We start from the raw sequence: 25459 nt of genomic DNA on the forward strand, positions 1-25459 counted from the left end.
AAGCAGCTGCTTAAGATGGGCCTGGAAGCAGAAACTTGGCCGACCCTCCCTCTCTCTTTCCCCTCCCTCCCTTCCTTCTTTCCCCCTCTCCTCCCTTTCTCCCACTCTCCGTCTTTCACAGGGTCTCCAAATGTCACCCAGGGTGGCCTTCCTGCCTCAGTCCCCTGAGTGCTGGGATTATAGGCTTGCCTCACTAAGCTGGCACTTTGACGACCTTAAATGAAAGCGGACAGCGGCCCTGGATCCTGGACGGACATCGGAATTGCCCCAGGGAGTTTTCTTTTATTTATTTATTTATTTTCTCTAAAGCAAGCTCGGTCGGTGGCAGAGCAAAGCGTGGCTAGCACGCCTTGGCCCAGGAGTCACCCGGCCGCACCCCCTCCATCCTGACTTCATGGGCGCCTGGCTGCGGACGTTTAAAAGCTTCCCGGGGGTTTCCGATGTGCAGCCGGGTGGGAACCACTGCCCTGCCGGAATTCCATCGGCAAGAGGTGGTCTCCACTCGGGTCCTCGCTCTCAAACTTGGCTGTCTGTTGGAAGCAGCTGGTGAGCTTCAACCTGTACTGACGCTCCGGTCTCACCCGGAGGCTGTGTGCGGGCCGGGCTCTGGAAGGTTGCAGGCCCAGGGGACTGCGATCTGCGGGACACTGCAGACCGCTGGACCACAGGTGTTGCAAGGGCGGGCGCAGTGCGCGAGCGCGCCACTGGGTGGCGCTGCGCGCTCGGCGGCCGCTGAGTCCGCGGCACACCTGCCCCGCCTCCGCCAGGCGGGCCGCGGGGCCTGCAGCGGCTGGGGGCGGGGCTCCGAGGCCCGGGCGCGGCCACGGCTCCGCAGCTGCGTCTGCCTGCCAGACCCTGTCGCCGTCCTGATGCTGCTCGTGGATGCCGACCGGCCGGAGCCGGTGCGCAGCGGGGCGCGCGAGCTCGCGCTCTTCCTGACCCCCGAGCCCGGGGCAGAGGTAGGGACGGCGGGCGTGGAGGGAGAGGGTGGGATCAGGTTGGGGATCGGGGCCCCGAACCCAGATGGCGTCCCGCGGCGTCCCCCGCAGCATCCTCTCGCACCGGGGCGCACAGGCCGAGGGCGCCTCCGACGCGGGGCGCGCTGGTACCCGGGGCCACCCAGGGATGCGCAGCACGTCGCGCCTGCTCCGGGTCCCCATGTGCCACGCGGGGCTCTGCGGCGACCGGCAGGTCCCATCCCCTCCTGTCCCCTGCTGACCCCTGCTGCCCCTTCCCCTTCTCTCCCCGCTGTGCCAGAGGCCGCGGGCCCCTAGGGTTGCCACGTCTCTATTTTAAAAGCATAATGCAAAATGGCTCTAAAGCTAGACCTTCCTTCCAGCTGCAGGCAGTAGGTGTGTTGGCCGCGCTGTGAAAAAGTTTACTTATCCAAGTTCACTGTTTAAACCCAAAGGCAGCTCGGGAGAGTTAAAGGATGAACCTCCCTCTCCCCCGCACTCCCCAGTTCTGGTTCCCGGGGAAAACCGGTGTTAACGGATTGTCCATCGTTGCGGGGTTCGCAGATGCACTCAACGTGTGCAGATACCGTTTCCACAGCTGTGTACATCACCAGATCCACAGCCTTCCTTCACCCTAACAGCACAGCGAACCGGCAGGGCCTGCTAATGGCAGGGTATGGGGCTGCTTTTGCCGCTGATGCAAATGTGGAATTAGATGGTGGTGGTGGAGGCACGACTTTGCAAATATACTGAAACCACCCGATCGTACACTTTAAGACAGGGTCAGTTTTATGGTATGTGAATTATGTCTCAACTTAAGAAGTAGCATGGAGCCTGGCGCTGGTCGCTCATGCCTGTAATCCTAGCTACTCAGGAGGCAGAGATCAGGAGGATTGCCAGGGCAAATAGTTCCTAAGACCGTATCTCAAAAAAACCTATCACAAAAAAAGGGCTGCTGGGGGGAGAAATGACCCAAGCATTGTATGCACATATGAATAATAAAACAATAAAAATTAAAAAAAAAAAAAAAGGCTGGTGGAGTGACTCAAAGTGTAGGCACTGAGTTCAAAACCCACTACCTACTCCTACCCCCCCCCCAAAAAAAAAGGTAGCCTGGGCATATTTCTGTGTCAGTGTGTATCCATAGGCCTGTCAAATAGAAGTTTGGTGCCATGGCGCATAGCTGTAATTCCAGCACTCTGGAGGAGGAAGCAGGAAGACCAGGAGTTGGAGTCCAGCCTGAGCTACATGGTAAAACCTGTCTCAGAAACCAAGAGTTGAGGGTGTAGCTCAGTGGTGGAGCATTTGCAAGGCCCAAGCACCACAAAGAACAAAAAGAAAATGGAGCTGGGGAGTGGCTCAGATGATAGAGCTTCTGCCTAGCAAGTGTGGGAGGCCCTGAGTTCAAGCTCCAGAACCACAAAAGAAAAGAAAAGAAAGAAGTATAATTGCAGCCACAAATGTGAACCACTTCTGCAATTTTAACCGTCCTAAGGGCTACGTGAAAAAGAAGCTGGTGAAATTAATTTCACCATATTTAAAATAACAGTTTCCAAAATATCATTCCAACATATAATCAGCATAAAAAGACAAATGAAACTTGACCAACTTTTTAAGATCAAACTTTCCCGAACTTTTAGCACATCTGCTTGGACCGTACATCTCAGTGCTCCCGAGTCCCCTGGGGCTGGTGGCTTCCATGCTAGAGCTTGGTCTACAGCGTTCTTTGGCTTCCTAGGATCCCACAACAAAATAACAATTGCTCTGATTTCCTGAGGTACATGCTGCTCTCAAAGATGATGTCCTGTATCACAGCAGGGACCCTGCAGCCAGGGTGCTGTTACGTCCATTTTAAAGCAGCTGGCCTTGTGCAGTGTCATTTACGAGCCGTTTGTAAAGGGTTGAGGCTGAGCCCTGGCATGGCTTGGTCTGGCCACCCAGGGACTCAGGGGTGGGTGCTCAGGTTACCCACTGTTTTTCTCTGCTTTTAGCACCCTGAGTGTATTTCTTGTCCTCTCCCTTGCAGTGAGTGTGCCTGTGCCCAGCGGTGAACCCCAGCATCATGTTCTCTCTGTCAGGAGACGCACACTCAGGGCTCCTCTACCTCCTGAACTTGTTGACTCATGCTCATTTGTGAGGGGTGTGACACAGGTCCCCAACTTCCTCTAGCACCGCACAGCAATAAGCCCTCTTGAAGCACTTGCTGAAGTTTATTTACCAAGGAGACAGCCACCCACCGGGCCAGAGCAGAGTCACTGTACTAAAGCTTAATTCATTAGCAGGTCCCTGGGAGCAAATGAGCCAGAAAAGGGAAGTCTGGCTCCCTCCCTGCCAGCCCTTCTCCCACGCTGGGCTTTTGCTTTGGGCTTTGATTTTTTTGAGATAGCGACTTGTTATGTAGCCTACAATGGGTTTGAACTGTTGCTCCTCTGCCTTAGCCTCCTGACTAGATTACAGATGTGCACTGCCACGCTTGGCTATCTTCAGCTTTTAAATGAAGCAATAGGCATCTCAGTGTGGCTGAGGTCAGCCATGGATGTCCTGGACTTAGGGCCTGCTTCATTCCACATCTGAAGTCCCTGCTCTTGCCAGGTCCTACCTGGAGCCAGAGACACCTGGTTACGGGGAGTCATGGTGGGGGATGGTCTGTTCAATGAAACTGAGACCTGAATGGTAAACATTGGAGATGTGCAGGAATGAGGAGGTCGGTGGGTCAGAAGAGTGGGTAGAAGGTTACTGTCTGCGTGTGATCTGGGAGGGCTTTCCTGAGCCAGCATGGTTAAGGGATGAGCCCTGAAGTGTGAACAGGAGTTGGCCAGCCTGAGGAGAAAAATCCCCCACCAGGGGTACAGCAAGGCCCTGCTGAGGGGCAGAGCAGGGCATTCTTGGGGAAGCAGAGCAGCTGATGGAGGGAGGAGCAGGACTGTGGATAGTGAGATGAGTGGAGGCTGGACCTGTGGTTGGCACTGCCTTCCCCGAGCAGGGGTGGGGGGAGTCACTGGAGGGCAGTGTCCCGAGGTTGATTGGCAAGCAAGTTGCTATTTTCAGTTTTTCTTTTATTATTATCATCATTATTATTATTATCGGTGGGACTAGGGTTTGAACTCAGGGCTTTGGGCTTGCAAAGCAGGCGCTCTCCTGCTTGAGGCACTCTTCCAGTCCATTTTGCTCTGGTTATTTTGGAGATGGGGGTCTCCTGAATCTTGATCCTCCTGATCTCAGCCTCCCAGTAGCTAGGATTACAGGTGGCCACCAGTGCCTGGCTATTTTCAGTTTCTTTATCTCTCTCTCTCTAGTTTGAACTTCCTCTTTTTTATTTTATTTTGGTTTTTTGTGGTGCTGAGGTTCAAACTCAGGGCCCACACCTTGAGCCACTCCACCAGCCCTTTTTTGTAATGGGTGTTTTTGAGATAGGGTCTCGCAGACTATTTGCCCAGTACTGACTTGGAACCATATTCCTCCTGATCTCTGCCTCCTGAGTAGCTAGGATTACAGGCATGAGCCACCAGTGCCAGGCTTAAACTTCCTCTTTTGGGGGAAGTTTCAGCAGCCTGCATGATGGCGGGAGAGAGATGTGCACCTCTAGGTTCCCAGGATCGGGAATTGGGGACCTCAGGGCTTCTGTGGCTGAGCTCAGGCACCCTCCTGGCCAGGTCCTCCCAGAGCTCCATGTGGCTCTTCAGCTGGGACCAGGACTGGTTCGGCCTGCAGAAGGGGCACATGCATAGATGGGAGGAAGTGAAGGATGTCAGTACATTCTTACACTCAGTGTCTTTGCTTTGCTTGGGTGAATGTGCACCTGGGAACCTTAGTCACGTGTGGGCTGATGCAGGGTTGCAAACAGGCCCAGAGGCAAAATTCAGTGCTTCCTCTGTGCTCATCAGCTTAGTCCACATGGGTGGGGGGGGGTGTTTAATGGAGAATTTTCTTGGAAAAAATGTGTTTCTTGTTATTTTGGACAGTTGGGTAATACCAGGTCCACCTTCCTTAGTTGTGGACTCTCTTTGGCACAGACCCCACTAGTCCCTACTGCCTCCCTCATGTGAAGGCTGTTGTCTGTTGCCATATACCCTTGTGCTTGAACTTGTGGTTTCTCTGTAGTCATGGTAAGAGGAAGGGGAGCTACTCATCTACACCATGAAAACATAAATTAGCCAAAGATACCCTTAAGTTTCAAGAAGAATATGAGAGGACATTTCTTTGCAGAATCTAAAAATGTTCCGTTGCGTCTGACCTGTAAACACACGGTGTGCCTATGGGGAACCTTCTGACGTCCTGCCCGGCTGACCTGTGGACGTTGAATTTGATGTTGGATTGAAGTCTGTAGATGTACCCTGGGCACAGTGCATTCTGTTTCTGCATTAATTTATTCAGATCTTTTTGGCACACCCGCTCTATGCGGACACTGGACACTGGGGACACAGCGTCGGCCCCCAAGGCCTAGTGTTGTGATGGGGAGACAGCAGCCCAATGAAGATGGGATGGTGCCAACTGCGCTGTGTCCCCAGGGGCTCCGTCTGCAGGCTTAACCAAGGCAGTGCAGGTCTGGGGTGTGGTCAGTGGCGGAGCGCTTGCCTAGCTGGCGGGAGGCCCTGGACTCCCCCAGCACTGCAAAGAAGAGGAGGAGGAGTCATATGGTAGCTACTGACACAGTGTTTACTTTCTGGTAGGTGTCAGAAGTTATCTAGAATTGATGTAAAATGTGAGAGCGATGTGTGTAAGTTCTATGCACACGGTACTCTCTTTATGTAAGGGGCTTGAACACCCTCAGATTTTGCAGAAGTCCTGGAATCGGGATACAGAGGGAGGACTGTAACCAAACGGTGGCAAATGCCCTGTTCGAGAAGACGCCCCCTGGAGGGAGGCTGGGCGAGGCTATGCCAGCGCGTGTCCTCTGGTGGGAGGACCTAGTTCATTGGTTGGAGCTCCACGATCTGCAGGTGTGGGGGACGTGGGTAGAAGTGTGGATTCTGTCTGAGGGTCATAGATCAAGCTCTGAGCTGGGCGTGAGCAGGGGCAAGTTGGGTTCAGACCTGTGGACTCTTGTGGCTGTGCAAGTGCCCTACGGCTGGAGTGGCTGCTGTGGCCACCAGGCACAGGAGGCCTGAGCTGTAGGGCTCCCTGATTCAGAATCAAGGCCATAGCGGGCACTTGGATAGGAGCTGCCACCTCTGAAGGACATTCCTAACTATATCCACAGTGTGCCAGCAGGGCACAGACACAGCTTGTCATCTCAGGAGGGCTCCAGGCCTGCTGGCTTTCAGCCTCTGAGGAGAAGCCTTAAAACAAATAAGTTTTCTGGGCACTGGTAGCCCACGCCTGTAATCCTAGCTACTCAGGAGGCAGAGATCAGGAGGATGGCAGTTTGAAGCCAGCCTGGGCAAATAGTTCATGAAGCCCTATCTCAAAAAAACCCATCACAAAAAAAAGGCTGGTGGAGTGGCTCAAAGCTGTAGGCCCTGAGTTCAAACCCTAGTATGGCAAAAAATACTCAACACAAAACAGGGCTGGTGGAGTGGCTCAAGTGGCACCTGCCTAGCAAGTGTGAGGCCCTGAGTTCAAACCTCAGTACTGCCAAAAAAAAAAGTGGAACAGCCCCTACCCTAGCATGGCTGGTGGCCAGGTGTCCTTCCAGTGGCTGAAGTCACTCTAGTGGTCACATCAGGGCACACCGTGCTCCACAGTCTTTGTAAAAATACAACCATAAGGCAGAAAATACATATTTTATGTGTCTAAAAATAAGAGGTTCAACTGAGCCCATCACAGGGGCGGGTGAGAGTGGGGAGCCATGGTTGGGGTGCTGGGTTGGCGTGGTTCTAGGACCGTGCAAATGTGGGTATCATCTGGGGTTCTTTGCAGAAAGTCCTGCTGCCTGCCTCCCACCGGGACACTCTGATTTCAGGGGTGTGGGTGCTCCCTGGGCACTGAGATTGGAAGAAGTCTCCAGAAGGGTTTTAGCCTGGGAGCAGAGAGTCTGATGAGCCTTCAGGAACATCACTCTGGCTGCTGGTGGATCATGGACTGTGCGGTCACCCTGAGGGGCACAGCCGTGGAGATCTGGCTTCTGTATGGCCCGCAGGAGGTTCTGATGGCCAGCTGCTTGGGGCTGCCCACCTGTTCTGGTCTGGACTTGGCTGTGGCCTCAGGCTCGCTCACCTTGGTGGATGTGGGACCCATCCCAACATCTGCACATGCCCGGCTTCCGAAATCATTGCCCCACTGTCCTGCTGGCTCCAAGGTCGAGCCCGGTGTGGATTGAAGAAACTTATTTTACAGCCTGTGAACGTCCTCACTGTGCCCCTGCCTGGGAGGGCTGAGAGGCAGGAAGATGGGGCTCAGGATCCCTGTGTCTGTCCTCTCCCTGTGGCTCCACTCCTCATGTCATAGGGTGGTTGTGGTTGGATAAGATAATCCACAGAAACTTGTTGGTGGAGGTTGGGCCCATCAGAGCAGCTGAGGGAACACGAGTTACGGTCGCATTCATTGAGCAGGTGCCAGGTGCCAGAGCATGGGGTGTCCCATCCTTAGGGGCTCATGGCTGAGGCGACCTGCCACACGTAACAGTGTTTGCTGTGTTTGAAGGCAGGTGACTGCAGCCCTCCTTTGGGCTGAACATGAGGGATTTCATCCCAGGACAGCCAAGGGCAGGCCCTGAAGTCTGAGGTCCCCTCTGCGCCTACATACATTTGGTGACTTCAGACTCCAGAGCTGGGTTTGCAACACACAGTTGCTGAAGGCGCTGTCCAAACGAGCCAGCTGCTGTCCCTGTTGAGTCACACATCTGAATTTAGTCGTTTGCTGCCGCTAGAGGAAAATTTGGCTTGGGGTTCTTCTAAAGTAAATTGAAGTTGTATTTTTTACAAATGAGTTTTGTTTTAAATTTTTAAGAAGTGCATATATGTTGGAGCAGTCACGGGTGGTGAGTGGGACCCTCCCACCCGCTCCTCACATCCACTGCACTGCGCCATGGCTCCCCTGCGGACAGGTATTGGGGCACTGTCGCCCCATCTGTCTCTGCTCCTTTCTCATGCTTTTTTTTTTTTTGTGGTGCTGAAGTTTGAACTCAGGGCCTCACACTTGCCAACCAGGTGCTCTGCTCCTTTCTTACCCAGCATGCCTTACAGGCCTTCCCTTAGGAGTACAGGGAGCCCAGTCGCTTTTGGTAGCTACGCAGATGTGCATCTGCTGACCTATAATTTAGGTGACTGTTCTTCTGTCGATGGACACTTAGGTTATGTCGAGTCTTTTGCTGTCACTAAGCATGCTACAATGAAAAGCTCCGTGCAGCTAGAGGCTGAGATCGGGAGGATAGAGGTTCGAAACCAGCCTGGGGAAATAGTTTGCAAGAATCTATCTGAAAAATACCCAACACATAATCAGGGCTGGTGGAATGGCTCAAGTGGTAGAACACCTGCCAAGCAAGTGTGAGGCACTGAGTTCAAAAAGAAAAGAAGAGCTCCCTGCATGTCATTTGCATTTATGCAAATATGTCCGGTAAGTATTTGGAGGGAAATGGTTCAGTCTAGGGGTCTGAGCAGCGTTTGAAGTATTGGTGATTGTTGCTGAATGGCCTCCTTGGAAGTCAGGGTCATGATGAGTGTGGAAAAGTGATCAGCACTGAAGTCAGGGGTCCCTTAGGACCAGGACTTCCTTGGGAAGTGGATTGGGATCCCCCCAGAGACGCTTCCTGGTTGGCAGGACAGACCTAAGGCAGGCAAGGCTCCTGGTATTTCCTTCCCACCTCCCTCTCATCCTGAGCTGCTTTTTCTGCCTGGCTGCATGGACATTGTGGTTTCTTTCTTTTCTTTTTTTTTTTTTGCGGTACTGGGGTTTGAACTCAGGGTCTTCACCTTAAGCCACTTTAGCAGCCTTTTATTTGTGTGTGTGTGAAGGTTTTTGTCGAGATAGGGTCTCTTGAATTATTTGCCCAGGCTGGCTTCGAACCGTGATCCTCCTGATCTCTGCCTCCTGAGTAGCTAGGATTACAGGCATGAGCCACCAGTACCCAGCCATTGTGGTTTCTAAGAGAATTCTCAGTGGGGTGTGTGTATGTGTGCGGGTGTGCAAATGCACCCGTGTATCTGTTTAAAGTATACAATTTAATGCTTTTTGTCTAGTCACCGTAATAGATTTGAGAACATTTTCTGCAACCATCAGATTTTATGACATTTTCATTGCCTGTGTCCCCAAAAGAAACTGCTCTCCTGAAGCCTCACTCCCCCAATGTGCTGCTGTCTCTAGTGTTGCATCTTCCAAGCATTTGTATTTTAAAGACATAGATTGGCCAGAGCCTTCAAGGCCACATTCAGCCCCAGACAGGTTTATTTCACCATCGTAGTGATTTTTTTTGAAGTTATTATGTTAGCTTTGACCTTTTTTTTTTTGTGTGTGTGGTGCTGAGGTTTGAACTCAGGGCCTACACCTCGAACCTCTCTGCCATCCCTTTTTTACAATGAGTTTTTTTCGAGAACTATTTGCCCAGGCTGGCTTTGAGCCATAATCCTCCTGATCTCTGCCCACTGAATAGCTAGGATTACAGGTATGAGCCACCAGCACCTGGTTAAGCTTCAGCTGTTTTAAAATTGTAAACACCTGCACCACTGTTTGTATGGACCACCACAGGTAGGATACATCCTGCCTGGCTCAAACTAGAGCCCAGTGGGGACTACCTCTTTAGATGGGGCATGGGGTCTCCAATTTGCCACAGTCCCCACCCCTCCCTGCCATCCCTCTGACCAGGAGGCTGATCTTCAGCTGCTGTTTGTTACTGAGTTTGTGCCGCTGTTTTCTTAGAGAAAAAGTAAACTCTGTCTGTCTAGAGCAGGAAGCTGGCCTGGCTACTTACTTCCTCTGTGTTCTGACTTCTGTGTTTATCTGTGCTTGGAGACCCTCTAGGGTCCAAATGACATCACATGTTGTATGGAGAGTGAATCTCACCGGGGGGTGACCCTGAGAGACTCCTCAGCTGACTTCCTCAGTTTCCATCCTGAGTCAGAGGGGGGCCCTGCCTCCCCCATACCGAGCCAGGGAGAAAGAGGAGGCACCCCTCTTCCAGATGGGGAAACTGAAGCACAGAGAAGTCCAGACACCGGCTGGGTGTGGCTCAGCGTCGAGCGCCCATGCCCTCTGTTCCATCCTCAGCCGCACAAGGAAATGAAAGGCAGTGTTAGGCAACAGAGCCATCTGTGCTGCTGTCCTGGGCGGTAGCTCTCCCTCCTCACCTCCCTGGGTTTTCTTCCCTTCCTCCCTTCCTCCTTCCTTTCTTGCCTAGAGTGAGTACTCATTGAGCACTGTGCTACTTTCCAAGCTACCCAAACCTGAGCCACTCAGCTCCTGAGTGCTGGATTACAGGTGTGCACCACCGAGCACTTCTTCCTACTTTTTACTATTATGAGTAACGTGTGCATTTTGTAAGAGTGCCTGTTCAGTTCTTCTGAGCATATCACTTGGTCACAGGGTAACTCAGTATCCCTTGTGTGTTGCTGCCAGACTAGTTACCCCAGGGACTGCACAATTTCACGTTCCCTCCGCCACTGTGCGAGGCTCCAACCGCTTCACATCGCCACCACCCCTCACGCTCACTGTTGAGTGTGGAGTGGTCCTGTGGAAGGTTCTGAGCCAAAGAGGGGGTTTTATCGTTGTTGTATTTTGGTAGCACCGGGATTTGAACTCAGGGCCTTGTGCTTGCTAGGCAGGCGCTCTACCACTTGAGCCACTCACCAGCCCAGATTGAAGGGGGCAGAACAGGAAGTGGAGGACCTGGCTACTGCAAGAGTCCAGCAAATGATGATGGTGCCTTGGGCAGAGTGGTGAGAGGAGGTGGAGGAGTTTGGATGCGTTCTGAGGTTGGAACTGCAGGGATTTGCTGACAGGTTGGGTGGGGTACGCAGTGAAAGAGAGAGAAGAGTCAAGGGAACTGAGCTCTGGCCTGAGCGCCACAGAGGTTTCCCTATGTTGGGTTGGAGAAGACAGTGGGCAGAGGATCCTTTCGTCCCTGTGTGCCAGTCTCTCGGTGGGCAGGGACAGCCCCTCGGCAGGTTTTCTGTCTGCCCAGTTGGGAAGCTTGGCTCTCACTTTGAGAGAAGGGGGACAGGGAAGAAGGCAAAAGCCAGGATTCACACCTGGTAAAAACTGCCCATGCTCCATCTATCCCAGCCACCCCATGTCACCTAAGTGAGCCTTTTTACTTCTTTCCTCGAAAACTAGAACAATTTAGGCCCAGGGTGGTGCAAAGAACAGCGAGGCCTTCATTTTGCTCCGGCTGGTGGGACTCACTTCTGAGGCCACTTAAGGGAGTAAGTTGAGAGAAAGTTGTCCCACGAATGACTTGTGGGCCTGTGGGGCAGTCAGCCTTGGTCCTCCCTCAGTTTGCCAGACAGTAAATGCTTTCTTTGCTCCTTCCTGCTGTCCGGCACCTCCCTAGGTCTCAGGAGAAGGGTGGGGGAGAGAGACCACAGATGACAGGCAGCAGTAACAACAACAACAACAAAAAAGCATCTTTCATGACTGTAGATTTCAGCTCTGGGGCCAGAGTGCTCAGGGTCACATTCTGGCTTCAGTATTTATTAGTTGTGTGACCTTCAGCAAGTGATTTAACCTCTCTGATCATCGGGTGCTCAGTCCATACAAAGGGAAATAACAGCTCCCACCCAGCAGGCTCTTGTGAGAGTGGAAGGATTAGCCATGACTTTTATCATGGGGGGGGACACAAAGAGTCCTCTGCTGTGTCCCGTCATGCATCGATGCTCTGCTGTTTGATTTCTGATGTCAGGGTGACCTCCTGACAACCCTGCTACCAGAGTGTAATGGCCCCTGTCACAAGTGAGCCACTGAAATGCGGAGGTTAAGCCACTGAGTTAAGGTCCCATGGCTGGCAGAAGAGAAGATGGGGTCTGAACCTAGGATGGACTTGAACATGGAACTCTCTCTCTCTCCCCCTTCCTGTCTGTGCTGAGCATGGAACCCGTGCCCTCACTCCCACTAGGCCAACACTCTACCACTGACACTCAGTCCCCGTGCCACGTCCCTTCTGAGCTTTCCAAAGCATGCTGTGTGGTGACTTCCTGTTCAGCTGGGGCTGGGGGCCTTGGTGGCCCCGGGTGGGGGCTGGGTCTGTGTTGTCTGTCCCAGGGGTCTCCGCATCCTCCATCCTTCTCCCTAGCATCATGGTGACAAGTGACCTCTTTTACCCGAGCTTCCTCCTGGGGGGGCTGCAGGATCTTCTTCCATGTTCCCAGCCTTCCCCGCGCTGTAGCCCTTTCTCCTGTCAAACCTCCTTTTTGAGGCCCAGAAATAGAAGCAGCTGTGAGCCGAAGGTTCCAGAGTTGAAAATTGCAACCGGCACTATTTATACCCCAGCGGAAAGACGATTCTTGTACAGTGGTTTATTTTGTTGTGGTAGCGATGGCTCACGCTGGAGGCAGCCACCTGGTGCTGTAGGAACCTGGGGGAGGGAGGGACAAGTGGGGGGCGGGGGGCCTCCAGGTGTGGGGGCATCCAGGCCCGCTCAGCAACATCCACTCCAGCCTCTTGCCCCAGGGTCATGGGGACAGCCAGAGCAAGGGGCTGGCATCTGGGAAAACAAGAAAGTCCTCCAGGCCTAGTGGCTAGAGTAACAGCAGCCCACGCCAGGCTTCTTGTCACAAAGGAGGACAGGCTCGAGGGGACAGTCCAGACTGATTTCTGCACAAAAAGGCAAAGCAGGGGCTGTCTGCTGCCAGGGCCATGCCATCGGAGCATTAAAGGTTGTTTTTTTTAATGTATGCCAACGTTTAGAAACTGGGACGCTTCCCATAAAATTAGAATTTCTGGCTTCTCTTGACAAATGGAAGGGCCCATGTTTCCCAGTGGCTGCTGGTGACTTCTCAAGACTCAGGAACCTTTCTGCTGCCCACAAGCCCAGTGGCTCTTTGTTTTTTTTCTTTCCTTTCCTTTCTTTTTCTTCAGTGCTGAGGATGGAGCCCCCTGCCTCCCACAGGTTAGGCCAGCCCTCTACCTCTCAGCCACAGCCCAGCCCATCAGGAAATTTTCAGTGCCATGATTATTTTATTATTATTGGATGGAACCCAGGGCCTCACGCTTGGTACACCTGTGCTCTGCCACCAAGCCCCGCTCTCCCATGGCCTCTTTGATCCTCTGTGTGGCTGCCTGGACCTGGTAACTGTCAAGCTGTGAACCCTCAGTCTCCCTGGGAGAGCCCCCACCCCAGTGTCTACCCCAGGGCCAAGCAAGCCTGGCTGAGAGAGTCCACAGGTCCTCTGAACACTGTGTCACCTTTAACATGAGTACGACCATTGGCCATACAATTTGAGGCCTTCTCTGTTAGATGGTCGTTTTCGTGCCTGGTGACAGAGAGGTTTCCTTGCTATGTCTTCTGCAGTTTGTTCTTCCTATCTGTGGTTTCTCGGGACATGTCTCTGTGTTTATAAGCACAGGCTTTGAGGCTGTGGGACTTACCTTAGAATCATTACCTCCCCTCCACTACCTTGTTAGCTGTGTGACTTTGGCTAGGTTACCTCACCTCTCTGAGCCTCATGTTCCTCTCTAGATACCTGGAAGGATAGGGTAGCTTTTGTTATTTCCTGCTAGTATTTAATTATCCCCTCTCTTTTGAAGGTGCGTGAAGTGGATGGTCCCAGGTGGCTTTACCCAGTCCTCTGTGGACAGGTGTCAAGATTGCTCCAGTTACCACTATTTTTAGGGAGTTCTTGGAAAGGGAACGGGGTCCAGAAGGAACTGGGCCCACAAGCCTAAGACTTAATTAAGTTTGCTTGAAAAAAAAAAATGGAGGGTGTTTGTCTCCCTGGAAACCACTGCTGAGCTGCAGGCCGTGTCTCTTTGCAGGCTCGAGAGGTGGAGGCGGCCATCGAGGGGACCCTCCTCATGCTGGAAGAATTTTGCAGCCTCACGGACATGGTGAGTGTGGCTGCCTGGGAGGCAGGGGTTCAGGCCCGGCCCAACTCCAGGCCCGGCCTTTACTGGTGTTCTGGGGAAGCCATGTTGGTGGTGATTTAAGCAACCAGAAGGAATGGGCCAGCAGCGAGGGGAGACACACATACAATCCCTCCCTCCCCACAGTGCTTCCTGGGGCGGCCATCTTGATCTCCTCCTTCCCCCAGTTGGTTTTGCATTCCACAGAGGAGCAGGAGTGGACCACAAGGTGGCACTCTCGGGCACCAATGCAGGAGTGCATTTTAACTCTCTTTAACTCTCCTCAGCTCTGCGCAGTTCGCCCTGCAAACATGGAGGCGGCCAGGAAATGGCGTGGGGCCTGCGAGGCGTGGGAGGAGCCTGGTGCCCGGGCCATAGCTGGCCCTGGGCTTGGGCATGAGTTCCTTTCTGGATCCTCTCGTTCTCAGTTTTTCTTCCTACCCTGGCTTGTTGGGGATCAGCTCCCCTAGGATGGGTGGGGAAGAACATGGAGACAATGCGTTAGGCCCTGAAGAAAAGGTTCGAGTTCCCTAGAAAGCTCCTCCAGACCCTCACAACCCCAGCATTGTTGCCAGGCAGGCATGGGGCCTCTTGAAGCCATGATCGAATTTTCCAGAATATCCCAAACTTACTAAGTGCAGACCAGGTTTGAGGCTTCTGTCTGTAGGCCTAAGGGGTAGAGCTCCATGTTGCGACCAGGCCCTGCCTCTCCCCAGCAGAGGATGGCGGCCTGGCTGGTCCTGGGGTGGAGACTTATGTTCCTGCCGGGCACAGGGTCCAGAGCCCCAGAGGGGTCTGAGAGCCCAAGCAGCAGCAGTCACAGCAGCCTGGTGTTTAGGGAGCCCTCACTTTGTGTCAAGCACGGTGTTCTCCCTGTGCACTCAACAGACACTCGGAGCCTACCTGGGCCCGCCTCTGGGGACACAGCAGTGAGCAACCCAGGAATGGTTTCGAGAGGACCATGGTGGACTTTACTCTTGAGAGACAGTGTTTGACTACAGTGTGCGTCCAGGTGGGGACCAGGTAACCAAGAAAGCTTTTAACTTAGGCCTGGTTAATCCTTCCTCACCAGAAACGGCCCCCTCTCATGCCCAGGACCTGGGTAAGTTTGAGGGTCAGATCCATCTTTGTGCCCCGGGCTCTGGTCTGTGGAGGAGACCAGTATGGTGCAGTGTCCCCTGCTGGTGCTGAAGCACTCACTGTCTTGAGAGTGTGTGTTCACGGCACAAAAAGACCCCAGAGCAGAAGCCACCAGTCCTGCCTGGGAAGTGGGCAACACTTTGAGAAGCAGGTGAGGGAGGAACAGCCAGGACCAAGGTAGGGGGTCTGGGGGCACTGTGGTGGGTATCACGTGGAAAGTGCCCACCCCCCTCCCCTGATGACCAGGGGCACCTTGGTCCTCAAGTGCTAATTGGCCCATGGTGCCTTCCATGACAGAAGAGCAAGCTTGGGACAAGAGTCTGGTGAACAGGTAGGAGGGGCCCATGGCGCCCTTCCCCGGGGGCCAAGATTGCAGGCAGCATCAGGGCCGTCTGACTCCAAGCAAAGATCTTTTTCTTTTTGCACAGTACTGGCATTTGAACTCAAGACTTCACGTTCATGAGGCAGGAGCTCTGCCACTTAAGCCACACCCCCGCCCCTAAGCAAAGATCTAGCTACTGAGACTGTGCTTGCTTGGATGACCCCAGCCCAGTCCTGGCCGCAGATACACTGGCATCTGTAGACAAATGGAAATCAGCTGCTGATATTTTTAGGGTTTCACACCCAACTCTGGATTTCTGGCTCCTGTGGGAGAAGCAGGGATCTGGTCCCCCGATGTGCTCCCTCCCGCCAGGCAGGCATCCACCCCTCCACCACCCTCCACAGATGGCAGGTGTCAGCTCCAGCTTGTCACAGCCCTGCCACTCCGTAGGGGGCCCTGGCTCTATGGCCACCGTGTGCCATTACGGAGTCCATCATGCTGGGCTTTGGCCCGTACTGAAAGCAAAAAGATGAAACCAGACCAAGGGACTCCCATGCTCCAAGAGCTGGACGGCGGGTGCATCTGTCTGTCCTTGAGGCAAGGAGTCTATTCCAGTGTGTCTGCTCTGAAGGGCCATGCCCAGCCTGCTTCACAAGTGTGCAGTCTTTCTTGGCCCCTGGAAGTATGTGAGTCTGCAGTTCCCACACTGATGTACTGTGTGACGCCATCTGTGTGGCCTGGCTTCCTGGTGCATCTGCGCCCGAGTGTCAGGAGGCTTCTTGGCTGAGGAGAGGTAGCCAGTGTGGTACATTCTTTTCTCTTTACAGCTGTTTTAAATTCTAAGCTCCAGGTGAGTGGAGACCTACAGAGGACAGGTGATATCACGTGTGACCCTCTCACTGTCTCTGAACCCATCTCGGCCTTCAGAAACACCATCCAGCAGTTTAGAGGTCTGACTGGGCTAGGGTCTGTGCTGCATGGTTTGAGGGAAGTCACTTCCTCTCTGTTAAAATCAGACTTAGAACTCAAAGTCCAGTTTCCTGTCTGATGTACTGATTCCTCCACCAGTTTGTCCTTGACCCTTCTCTGTGATCTGTGACTGAAATTTACTACTCTGTTCTTTGACCTTCCTTTTTTTTTGACCTTTGGGCCTCATGCTTGCTAGGCAGGCACTCTACCACTTGAGCTATGCACCTGCCCTTTTCCATGTAGGGCCGGCCTCTAATCTGGATCCTCCTGATCTCGGCCTCCCAAGTAGCTAGGATTACAGGTGCGAGCCACTGACACCCAATTTACTTTGACCTTCTGTAGAAATCCACACTCAGATTCTGTCACTGTGGGACCTTGGGCATGTCAGTCCCCTCTCTACACTTTCTCCTCAGAAAAAGAGAGACGATGGTTCTGACGATGAGAGCATGGCCTAACACTGAGTGCTGGAGAAACAACCACCAAGTTATTGTGCGGGCTGCAGCAGGGCACAGCAGGGACAGCTGTTTGAGCCCTGCGGCACTTGCAGGAGTGGGCACACCCAGGTTGTGGCTCCTTCACTCACCTGTCTGGGACCCGGGCTGGGCTGGCTGCTGTGGCTGGGGACAGGTTTGACATGGCTCTCCCGCTACAGCCTTTCCCCTGTGCAGGCTTGGGCTTCCTCCCAACATAGCCATCACAGGACGTGGTAATCATTGAGTCTCTGGAGGCGTGGACATGCAAATGGACAGTGTCACTTCTGTCCTATTTATTGGCCAAAGCAATCACGAAGCGCCCCCCCAGAATCACCGGGAGAGCACGTGGGAGCCCCTGTGTGTGGGGGAGGAGCATAAAGAACTTGTGGCCTCCTTTCATCCACTACAGTTGCTACCCATCCACAGAGAGCCATTGAGGGACGGGTGAAGCAGAGGAGTGTGCTCTCCATCCATGAGAACACCAAATTCTAAAAACCTCCAAGGTCACAAGTATTGGCCAGGATGTAGAAGCACCAGAACTTTCTGTTGCTTGTAGAACTGCAGACGTACGGCCCCGTCTGAAGTCACCTTGGCAGTTTCTTAGGAAGTTAAACATGCTACCCTAACATCCTGGCAACTGTAATCCTGTCATTGCCAAAGAGAAGCAAAAACAGTCCCCCCAAAGATTCCTACACAAGCCAGGTGCAGAGGCTCACGCCTGTAATCCTAGCTACTCAGGAGACAGAGATCAAAAGGATCATGGTTCAAAGTCAGCCTGGGCGAAATAGTTAGCGAGACCCTATCTCAAAAAACCAATCACAAAAAAAAAAAAGGTATGAGTTACAGTTACACCGATGTGAACATCTGTACAAAGTCATCGAGCTGTCCACTTAAGACCTGGGCACTTATGTCATTTATACTCAAATTAAAAACTGTTCCTAAGCATTGGTGTCTGCTTTTTGTTCCCTGAGCAATAAATGGCAGCTACTAATGTCATTGTCAGAGCCCTGGAGGGCCAGGACACTGATGATGTCCACGTAACTGAATTTGTCAGGCTGTCTAACTCAGTGCCTTCTGGGGCTTGGCCAGCTCGGCCAGGCCCTGTGCAACCCCAGAGGCCTCAGGCTCTCCTCTGCCAGGGAGCAGACTCTACCTTCGCTCACACAAATGGAGAACACTTCCTGTTGGCCTTGACCCAGCACTTGCATTTGGCATGAGCGTGCAACCTTGGTCACGTGCATTTGGCTCTCCTTCCTGGGACCGCATCATCCTGGACGGCCAGCTTTGCTCTGTGATGACCTCAGTCCCTGCTGCCCAGACTTTTAAGCTCCAGGGAGGTGGGAGGAGAGGCCGGGGAAGGGTCTGCCAGGCCCCTGGCTAAAGGACCTGGCTGTGTGTTCTTCCTGGCAGCGGCCCTCAGATACCGAGTCCTCATTTTTGCTCCTTTCACAGCAGCCTGAGGCACGCATGCAGACTCAGGTGCCTGTTGTCTGACGATGTGAAGTGGGTTGGATGTGAGGAGAGAAATGTGGCTTCTTCTGGCTCTGTAGGAAGAAAAGTGCACTGGGAGGCCATGGGCTCCATGCTGGGGACACTGTGGAGACTGGTCAATGGAAGGGGACACCTGTCCCCAACTCCAGCTGGTCATTGTCTGTGGAACGTGGGCTGTTGTGTATCCTGAATTTGAGTTCTTGGCTTCTCTTTTGCGCGTGCTTTTTTTCTTTGTTTGTTAGTTTGTTTTGGTGGGACTGGGGTTTGAACTCAGGGCTTTGTGCTTGCTAGACAGGCACTCTACTGCCTGAGCCACTCACTCCTCCAGCCTGTGCTTTTGTTTTGTTGTTAGATCAAGCCAGGCCAACACGGGCTGGGCCTGATAGAACATGTCTGTAGACCTCTGATGTTGGGATGGCCTCTGACCAACCCGGATTGCTATCTTGTGCCTCCCACTCTCCAGCTCTTTGACCTTGGCCGGCTCATTTGTCTCCTGGAGCCTTGGTTTTTATCACCCGTGAGCCCAGCCTGAACAGGAAATCACTCTTGTTGCTCAGGCCTCTTCCCAGCTGCGTGACACAGAGTGTTCTATTGGGTTCATGTGCCCCTTGCTGGACCTACGCTAAACAACACTCTAGTGCCTCTCACTGTTCCCAGCCTGTGGGGGAGCCCTGAAAAAGGTCTGGAGGTCGTTCAGCCCCCAGGCTTGCCTCCTGCACTTCTCACTTTCCCAGGCTGCAGGCTGCCTCTGGCAGGTACACCCAGGGCCTTACTGCCTGCGGTTGCCACACAGGGAGAAGCCGATGCCAGGCAAGGGGGAAGGGATGTCAGACGGCCCCCGGGATTCTTCAAATCCTTTGGATTCTGAGGAGGGCGGGAGGGCTCTGGAGTCTTCTCTCCACACCTTTCCTTCACTAAGACCAAGCCCTGGTTCTCATTCCCTTCCCCTGTCTGTCTGATTCTTCAGACACAGACACGAAGGAAAGACTTGGGCTTGATTCACTGCGGTCTGACTTGGGGCCGAGTGACCATCTGCCCTCTGTTACCTCTGGCTATTGTCCTTGCCAGGGAAGGCTTCTCTGGGGGAAGAAAGGAAGCACTCTGAGGGATTTTTCCCTGTCCCAGGTCACAAATGCAGGTACCTGCAGGGGCCAGGTGGGATGTGGCAGGAGCCAAGGAGCAGGGAAGAGGTACCAGAGTGGGGTGGGGCGTGTGGACAGTAGCTCTGGCCCTTTGGAGTCGTCGCCTAGCCTGGGACATTCAGGGCTCAGGCCTGGTGCTGACAACTCTGCTGAGAAGCTGTAAGTCCAGATTTGGTCCCTTGAAGTTTTCCTAACCATATTCGCATATTTTATCTTGGAACAGTTTTAGATTTACAGAAAAGTTGTAGCTAGCACAGGGTTCCCAGGTTCTCCCATGGCTTGCACGTCCCACCAACCAGTGTACCTTGGCTAAGACAAGGAACCCGTCTCTAGGCTTGGCCTCTCTCAGGGTTTCCCACAATGCCCTCTTCCTGTTCCAGGGCCCACTCTCAGATGCCACATGGCACTGATGTCCTGTCTCCTTGGTCTGGGACACTTTCCGTCTCCCCCCTTGCTTTCCTTGCCTTGAACGGTGTTTCATAGATGGTCCCTCAATCTGGCTTTGTCAGGTGTTTTTCTCATGGTTAGACTAGATTGTGGGTTTTCAGAAAGAGCCCAGAGGCGAGGTGCCTTCTCCTCTCCACCTATGGGGTACACCATGGCATCACCATGATGGGGACTCCCTTGCCTGCATGGGGGGTGTTCACCAGGCTTCTCCACTGCGACATTCCTACTTCCCATCCATATCCGTGTGACCATCCAGGCTATCAGATGTGTATGTGCAGCCCATCCCTCAGCGGGGATAGGTTCCAGGACCCCCACGGTCACCTGAATCTGCGGAGGAAGATCAAGCCCCTGGTACAAAGTGGTGTGGTGTTTGCATAGAACCCCACGTGCCTCCAGATGACCTGCAGGACCTAATATGACATAGTTCAGTGTAAAGAGTTGGTTAGGGAACAAGGACAAAAAGCCCATATGGTACAGACACGGGCTTTTCCAAACATTTGTGACCCATCGTTGGTGGACCCTGCAGGGCTGTGACCCAAGGGTGTGGAAGGCCAGCTGTGTTTATTTTGTTGTCCTGATTGTAATCCAACACTACGCTATTTATTTTGTTCAGATTGCTTCATATTTGATCATTTTGCCCCTTTGGGTTGGCTGTTTGTTCCTTCTTTTTTGTCTGCAGTGCTGGGGAATGGAAGCAAGGGCCTTGCGCATGCTGTACACGAGTCTGCCCCCTGAGCTGCCGCCCAGCCTTCCTGTCCTTTGCATGCTCAGCCTCATCGCCTGCCTTGCCTTTCCCTTGCCTTTCCTTCCTCTCTGTCCTCTCTCTTACTCTCTCTCTCTCTCTCTCTCCTCTCTCTCCACTCTCACCCTTTCCCTCCATTTCTCCAAGAAACCCCTCTTGAATTTTAAAGTTGGAAATTCAGTCCAGTTCAAATCTCAGAACCTTAGTGGACTGAATGAGTTGCGTCCATGGCCATCTTCAGACACCGTGGTCCTGTTTCACCCTTGCTGCGTTCTTCTGAGGGAAGCATTAGGACCTGTCCCCATTTTATAGATGTGGACATGGAGGCACAGAGAGGCTCGGAGCTGACCTGGGGCCCTGGTGAAGATGTTGGCAGGTACTGAACCAGGCAGCTGATGCCAGGTGCCACCCTTTCAGACCTCACTGCCAGCCCCGTGAGATTATACCCAGTAGTTAGAAACTGCTTTTCCCAAAGTGCTGACTCTTCACTTGGGCCGGCAAATGCTCAGCCTCCTTCGCTCTGAGCCATTGTCTTCCATGGTCACCTTGGATTCTGGAGTGACAGGTGGATGGACAAACATCTGACGACAGTCAAATCTGCCCCCCAGGTAACAATGACTTTCTTATCATGACAAGACTGTGCCTGACCCATCTTTGACCACACATCTGCCCCTCCCCTCCCTCTTCTGTGCACACTCTGGACAATTAATAAACCTCTCTCTGTTCTATACCATTACTTGCCTGTTTAATTGGGCCTCTGACCTGGGCCTCGGGTTGCAAGATCAAGATGTGAGAAAGGAATGTCCCTGGGCTGGGGCTGTGGCTCACATAATACAGCACTGTGGAGTAACCCTGAGGATGCTGGGCTGAGAGCCGGGGAGGGACAGAAGAGGCTTCGGAAAGACCAGGGCTAGCAGGAGGTCACCCTGAAGGGCAGAGGGAACAGATGTCCATGAGAACCTCAGGTGTGTCCTGTACTTAGGCAGAAAGAGGAGGAAGAGCAGGTGCAGTTTCCCAAAACATTTTTAAATTAAACTCTTGTTCTGCGTAGTCACCCTGTGTTAGTTACCTCCTGCTGCATAACAGGTTATCCGATGAGTGGCTGAAAACAGTGGTGTTTGTGATGTGCTGGTTTCCAGGGTCAGGAGTCCAAGCACCACCTCGCTGGGCCTGTGGCTCAGGGTCTGGCAGGAGCCATGATGGTCCGTGTCCAGGCCAACACAGGGTCAGCTCCTTGTGGGTGCTGGGCCGAGGGAGTTTTACAGGCACCTTGCCTCATCACAGCCAGCAACCTGCAGGGCAGGGGGGTGGGGAGTGCATCCGTGTGTGAGGCAGCCAGGGAACACACTAGTGAGATGGAGGTGACAGCCTCTCTCATCTTGTCCCAGAGGCAATGTCTCATCGCTTCAGTGGCTCCTCTACTTTAGACTTCGGACACTAGGTCCTGCTGTGTTTAGGGAAGGAGCTGACACAGGGACGTGGATACCGGGAGGTGGAGGGTCAAGGCAGACCACAGAAGGAAACAAACTGCTGCCATGCCAGCGCTCTACTAAACATTTCACCTTCACAGCATTCTGGGAAGGAGGGACCATCATGGTGTCACCACTGTCAGACAGGGGCAGCAACTTGCCCACAGTCACACAGCTTCTGGTGGGCAGAACTAAAGTCAAACTCCAGTCTGAGTCTTCATCCTGGTGTGCCCACTGGTGCTTCTCTAACTGTGGTCCCCGGTCCCCACGTGGCTGAAAGTGCTGATTCCCAAACAGAGTGAGCCAGGCCTGGAGGAGCCTGGGAAATGGGCTTCTCCCAAATGGCTTGGTTGCTTCCTCTGCCCAGTGATGACATGAACACAGATGTCTGTGCACGCGTGCACAGAAGGAGGAGGACCGGTCCTTAGGCTCTGAGTCTGTGGTTTCAGCAGTGAAGGATGTAGCCTCTAAGTCCACAAGCCTTGCAAGCAGAAGGAGTTGAGAATTAAATGAAATGGCACAAGGAAGCACCTGCCCCATACTGGGTATGGGAAGCTCCTTGGAGCCTGTGGCTTTGTTGACATGTTGGTGACCACCATGCATGCATTAGCAGTATCGAATCCAGATTTGGATTTTTTTCTTTTGCGGTACTGGGGCTTGAACTCAGGGCCTACACCTTGAGCCACTCCACCAGCCCTATTATTGTGATGGGTGTTTTTGAGATAGGATCTTGAGAACTATTTGCCAGGGCTGGCTTTGAACCTCGATCCTCCTGATCTCTGCCTCCTGAGTAGCTAGGATTATAGGTGTGAGGCACCGGTGCCCAGCAGATTTGGATTTTTTTTTTAATTTTGGCAGTACTGGGGCTTGAACCCAAGGCCTTGCTCTTCCTCGGCAGGTGTTCTACCACTGAGCCACACCTCCAGCTCTCAGCTTTGGTTGAGAAAAGAGACTTTGCATCATTTCATCGACTCCAGTTCAGTGCTTCAGCAAATGACAATACTTGGCTTTCGACTCCTGCTGCTGCTGTTTGGGGGGAAATGGTTAATTTGCAGTTTAATGAGTGACAGTTGGTGGCTCTGGGTCCTGGAGGTGGTGAAGTTGGTCCCACCAGGGGCTCCATCCTTGGGCAGCTGCTTCCAAGCTTCTCGGCCAACAGCAGGGTCTGCCAGACCCTGGCAACCCCGGGACAGGAGGGAGGACACGGTGACTGGGGAGAGCCTCATGAGCTGCTGTGTTTTTCAGATCCGAAGTGACACATCACAGATCTTGGAGGAAAATATCCCGTTCCTTAAGGCCAAAGTGACGGAAATGCGTGGTGTCTATGCCAAAGTGGACCAGCTAGAGGTGCGTGGGGCGAGGGCAGCTGTTGTCCCTCTTCCAGGTGCTGATGTGGCCTTGAGAGTGGTGTAAGGGGGAGAGCACCTACATGCAGGTGGCATTTTAAAAAAATAACAAGAATTTGTTTCTAAGATTTAAAAATTGAGCTCCTTTAGATAAAAATAGGAATTTGGACCTTGTGCAAATTCAGCAGCACTGAATAACCTTGGGTCCACATTAATCTGTTTATTATTTATTTTTGTGGGACTGGGGTTTGAACATAGGACTACAAGCTTGCAAACAGACACTCTACAACTTGAGCCACACCTCCAGTCCATTTTTCCTCTGGTTATTTTGGAAATGGGGTCTTGTGAACTATTTGCCCAGGCTGGCCTTGAACCTTAATCCTCCCAAATCTCAGCCTCCCAAGTAGCTAGGATTACAGGCATGAACCCCCGGTGCCTAGCCTGATCTGTTTATCTTTCAAGGTATAATTATACCATGTGCACCATTGTAAGTAATCAATTTCTGAGAGTTTTCCTGCATGCCATGACCCGATCAGAAGAGAACAAGCCCTTCCAGGCTCTAGGCTGCATTCCTGCAGCACCACCCGAGAGCAAAGAGAGCCAGGAAAGAGCTAGCAGTGGCTGTCCCTGCAGGTGCTCAGCCATCCTGTTTGCCACAGTCCCCACTGTGCCCTGTTGCCATACTGCTGACTTATCTCACAGGAGTACTTACCTGGACACTAGGCTAAGACACATGGTGTCCTGTTTCCCCTTCACTGCACTGCAAAACTGATTCCCTCCCCATCCAAGTCTCCCAAATGAGGAAAAGAAGCTCCAAGAGGTAAGCCCCTTCCCAGGCTCCCAGCACAGTCACTTGAAGCCAGGACTTCAACTTGCATCCCGGAGCCTTGCCTCTTCCCTGACCTGGGGCTGTTGACCTGCGATGCTGGCTCTTTGTGCAGCAGAGGCTCCAGAGGCTGGGAGTTGGTCAAGGTTGTAGCGCGGTCACTGGCCACAGCGGGCAGCCACAGCAGAAGCGTGAGGGGCAGTCAGCACTGACTTAGCCGGGAATTAACATTCTCGTCAGCAGAGAATGGAGCGGGGATATAATTAAAATTTTGCCCTTGGAATAGCTGATTCATTTAAATTTTATTCCACTCGTTTGAAAGACGAAAGAAAACGTGAAGATTTGTAGCGCTGGCTCTGCTGCGCCTGGGTTGGCCCCAACTGTCAAGCCCAATTCTTTTTCTTGTTTTAAATTTAATAATTCCTTTTTGAGACGAGGTGTTGCGGTATAGCTCAGGCTGATCTTGAACTCATGATCCTCCTGATTCAGCCTCTCCAGTGCTGAATCAGGCATAAGCCCAGGTCTTTCCTGGCGCTCAGTCCACAGCACGTGTGGAGGACCGGTTTTGAACCATTGTGGGGCTGTCCCCAGGACACAGCAATACCACATTCCTGCCGAGGGAGCTGCTCAGCACACATCACCGTCTTAGCCTTCTGTTGCCACAGTGACAAATTACCGGAAATGTGGCTTTCAACAACATCAAAACTTTTGAGACCGGCTCTCACTATGTAGCCCGGGAACTCTTGATCCTCCTGCCTCCACCTTCTGGGTGCTGGGACTCCAGACGGGTGTGTGCCAACTCGTCTGACCATACAACTATTACCATAGCTCCAGAGGTCAGAAGCCTACAATGTACCTTATGGGCTAAAGGTAGGGTTGGCAGGTGGGACCCCTTGGGTCTGGGGAGAGTCTGGTTTTATGCCTTCCCAGCTCCCAGGGGCTTCCTCCAGCTTTTAAACCACAGCTCAGTGTCATCCAATCCTACCTGATCTCTGCCTCCCTCCTGGAAGGATCCTTGAGGATCCTTGGGTCCACCTGGATAATCAGGTGAGCTGCCATCCAAAAGCCTTAGCTTCCTCACATCTGCCAAACCTGTCTTGCATGAAAGGTCGTGTTCACAGGTCCCGTGCTCACGGGTCCTGGTGTTTGGGACGTGAGCCTCTTTAGTGGCCATCACTTTGCCAACCACAATCCCAAGGCAGGTGC

At 52.9% G+C, this 25459-nt stretch overlaps 1 protein-coding gene across 3 annotated transcripts in view; it reads left to right on the top strand.

Annotated features, from left to right (window-relative positions):
• The first annotated feature begins 792 nt into the window (after positions 1-792).
• Positions 793-25459, top strand: part of Bcas4 (breast carcinoma amplified sequence 4) — a 54206-nt gene continuing 29539 nt past the window's right edge. The window contains exons 1-3 of one of the 3 annotated variants that reach the window (XM_020175135.2): positions 793-959; positions 13800-13871; positions 23327-23428. In XM_020175135.2, coding sequence (XP_020030724.2) covers positions 870-959; positions 13800-13871; positions 23327-23428 — 264 coding nt within the window. In that variant the 5' untranslated portion in view covers positions 793-869. The remainder of the gene's footprint in view (positions 960-13799; positions 13872-23326; positions 23429-25459) is intronic. The other 2 variants (XM_074074979.1, XM_074074978.1) reach the window with 2 other exon arrangements.

The sequence above is a fragment of the Castor canadensis genome, chromosome 5 (genome assembly GCF_047511655.1).
Source record: "Castor canadensis chromosome 5, mCasCan1.hap1v2, whole genome shotgun sequence".
Classification (NCBI taxonomy): domain Eukaryota; kingdom Metazoa; phylum Chordata; class Mammalia; order Rodentia; family Castoridae; genus Castor; species Castor canadensis.